This window comes from Penaeus monodon, chromosome 21 (genome assembly GCF_015228065.2).
Source record: "Penaeus monodon isolate SGIC_2016 chromosome 21, NSTDA_Pmon_1, whole genome shotgun sequence".
Lineage (NCBI taxonomy): Eukaryota > Metazoa > Arthropoda > Malacostraca > Decapoda > Penaeidae > Penaeus > Penaeus monodon.
The window spans coordinates 22963725-22964270 of record NC_051406.1 but is presented as its reverse complement, the minus strand read 5'-3'; the positions used below and the strand labels follow the sequence as shown (position 1 = coordinate 22964270).

Sequence of the window (546 nt, the reverse complement as noted above, 5' to 3'; positions counted from 1 at the left end):
CGGCTATCTCTATTTTACCACGCACAGTCAATTTTATCTAATTAAGTGCAGACGTCATGCATCAATGACCCGTCAAATACCCCGGCCACCCAATTCGAGGAGTCGGCCCTTATATTAAGAAACACTGCAATAAAAGAGGGACACATTGATTAACCAAAAATCCACCTTTTAGCATCCCTGACCCCAACCCCGAAAAAGAAAACGCAAAATATAGTCAAGTGATCCCTTTCCCGCCAGGATCTCCACCAACATCACCAACATCTCCACCAACATCTGCCAACCTTATCATAGAAGAACGACGAGATGAACATGCCGGCGGTGGCCAGCGCTCCGCCGATGAACGTGGTGACCCGGATGCCCAGGGTGTCCGTCATCACGCCCGCCACGACGGACATGAAGAACGTCGAGCCGATGGCCAGGGCGGTCATGGCGGCTGGCGGGGAGAGGAGGGAGAGCGAGTCAGATTAGGCGCTTGGGAGGGAACGAGGCGATGGCATTAGAAGAGCTGCACAGTTAGGAATCAGGTTTGGGCACTTGCGAAGGAAC

General features: G+C 52.7%; 1 protein-coding gene across 2 annotated transcripts in view; it reads right to left on the bottom strand.

Moving 5' to 3' along the window:
* LOC119586356 (monocarboxylate transporter 10-like) overlaps positions 1-546 on the bottom strand; it is a 49653-nt gene that overhangs the window by 15625 nt on the left and 33482 nt on the right. For both annotated transcript variants that reach the window (XM_037935068.1, XM_037935069.1), the window contains exon 3: positions 282-433. In XM_037935068.1, coding sequence (XP_037790996.1) covers positions 282-433 — 152 coding nt within the window. The remainder of the gene's footprint in view (positions 1-281; positions 434-546) is intronic.